Here is a 410-nt window from a genome sequence, read left to right on the forward strand (position 1 = left end):
GAAACACATTTGCTAAAGTGAAATTATGGCTCAATTGGAAATTAATCATTATACTTCAGAAATGGCTAGTAAGTACTAAATATATATGTCAAAAGAATTTAAAAAAATTCTTTAGAAGGAACTTACTAAAATCTCTTATCATTTTCCCTCAAAATTATATTAACTCTTATTATATAGATTTCCCAGATGCAGGAATAATAAAGTGGTCATTGATATTCTCGCCGATGACAATGATTTTTCTATCGCTAGCCTATCTGAGCTTCGTCTACTTCATTGGCCCGCAATTTATGAAAAACAGACAACCGTACTCGTTGAAAACGTTCATGCAGTTTTATAATATTTTTCAAATTATTGCAAATTTTTGGCTAGTGTCCAACATTTATATATATGGTAGACCAATTGCTGTTTTG

The 410-nt window shown here is 30.2% G+C and overlaps 1 protein-coding gene across 1 annotated transcript; it reads left to right on the plus strand.

Annotated features, from left to right (window-relative positions):
- Positions 1–404, plus strand: LOC105461982 (elongation of very long chain fatty acids protein 4-like; the record flags this gene model as incomplete). Its single annotated transcript, XM_011708502.1, has 2 exons — positions 1–68; positions 178–404. Coding segments are annotated over exons 1-2 (270 nt in total), but the record flags the coding sequence as incomplete, so codon positions are not given.
- Between the last annotated feature and the right edge of the window lie 6 nt (positions 405–410).

Source organism: Wasmannia auropunctata, unplaced genomic scaffold (genome assembly GCF_000956235.1).
Source record: "Wasmannia auropunctata unplaced genomic scaffold, wasmannia.A_1.0 LD273549.1, whole genome shotgun sequence".
NCBI classification, from domain to species: domain Eukaryota; kingdom Metazoa; phylum Arthropoda; class Insecta; order Hymenoptera; family Formicidae; genus Wasmannia; species Wasmannia auropunctata.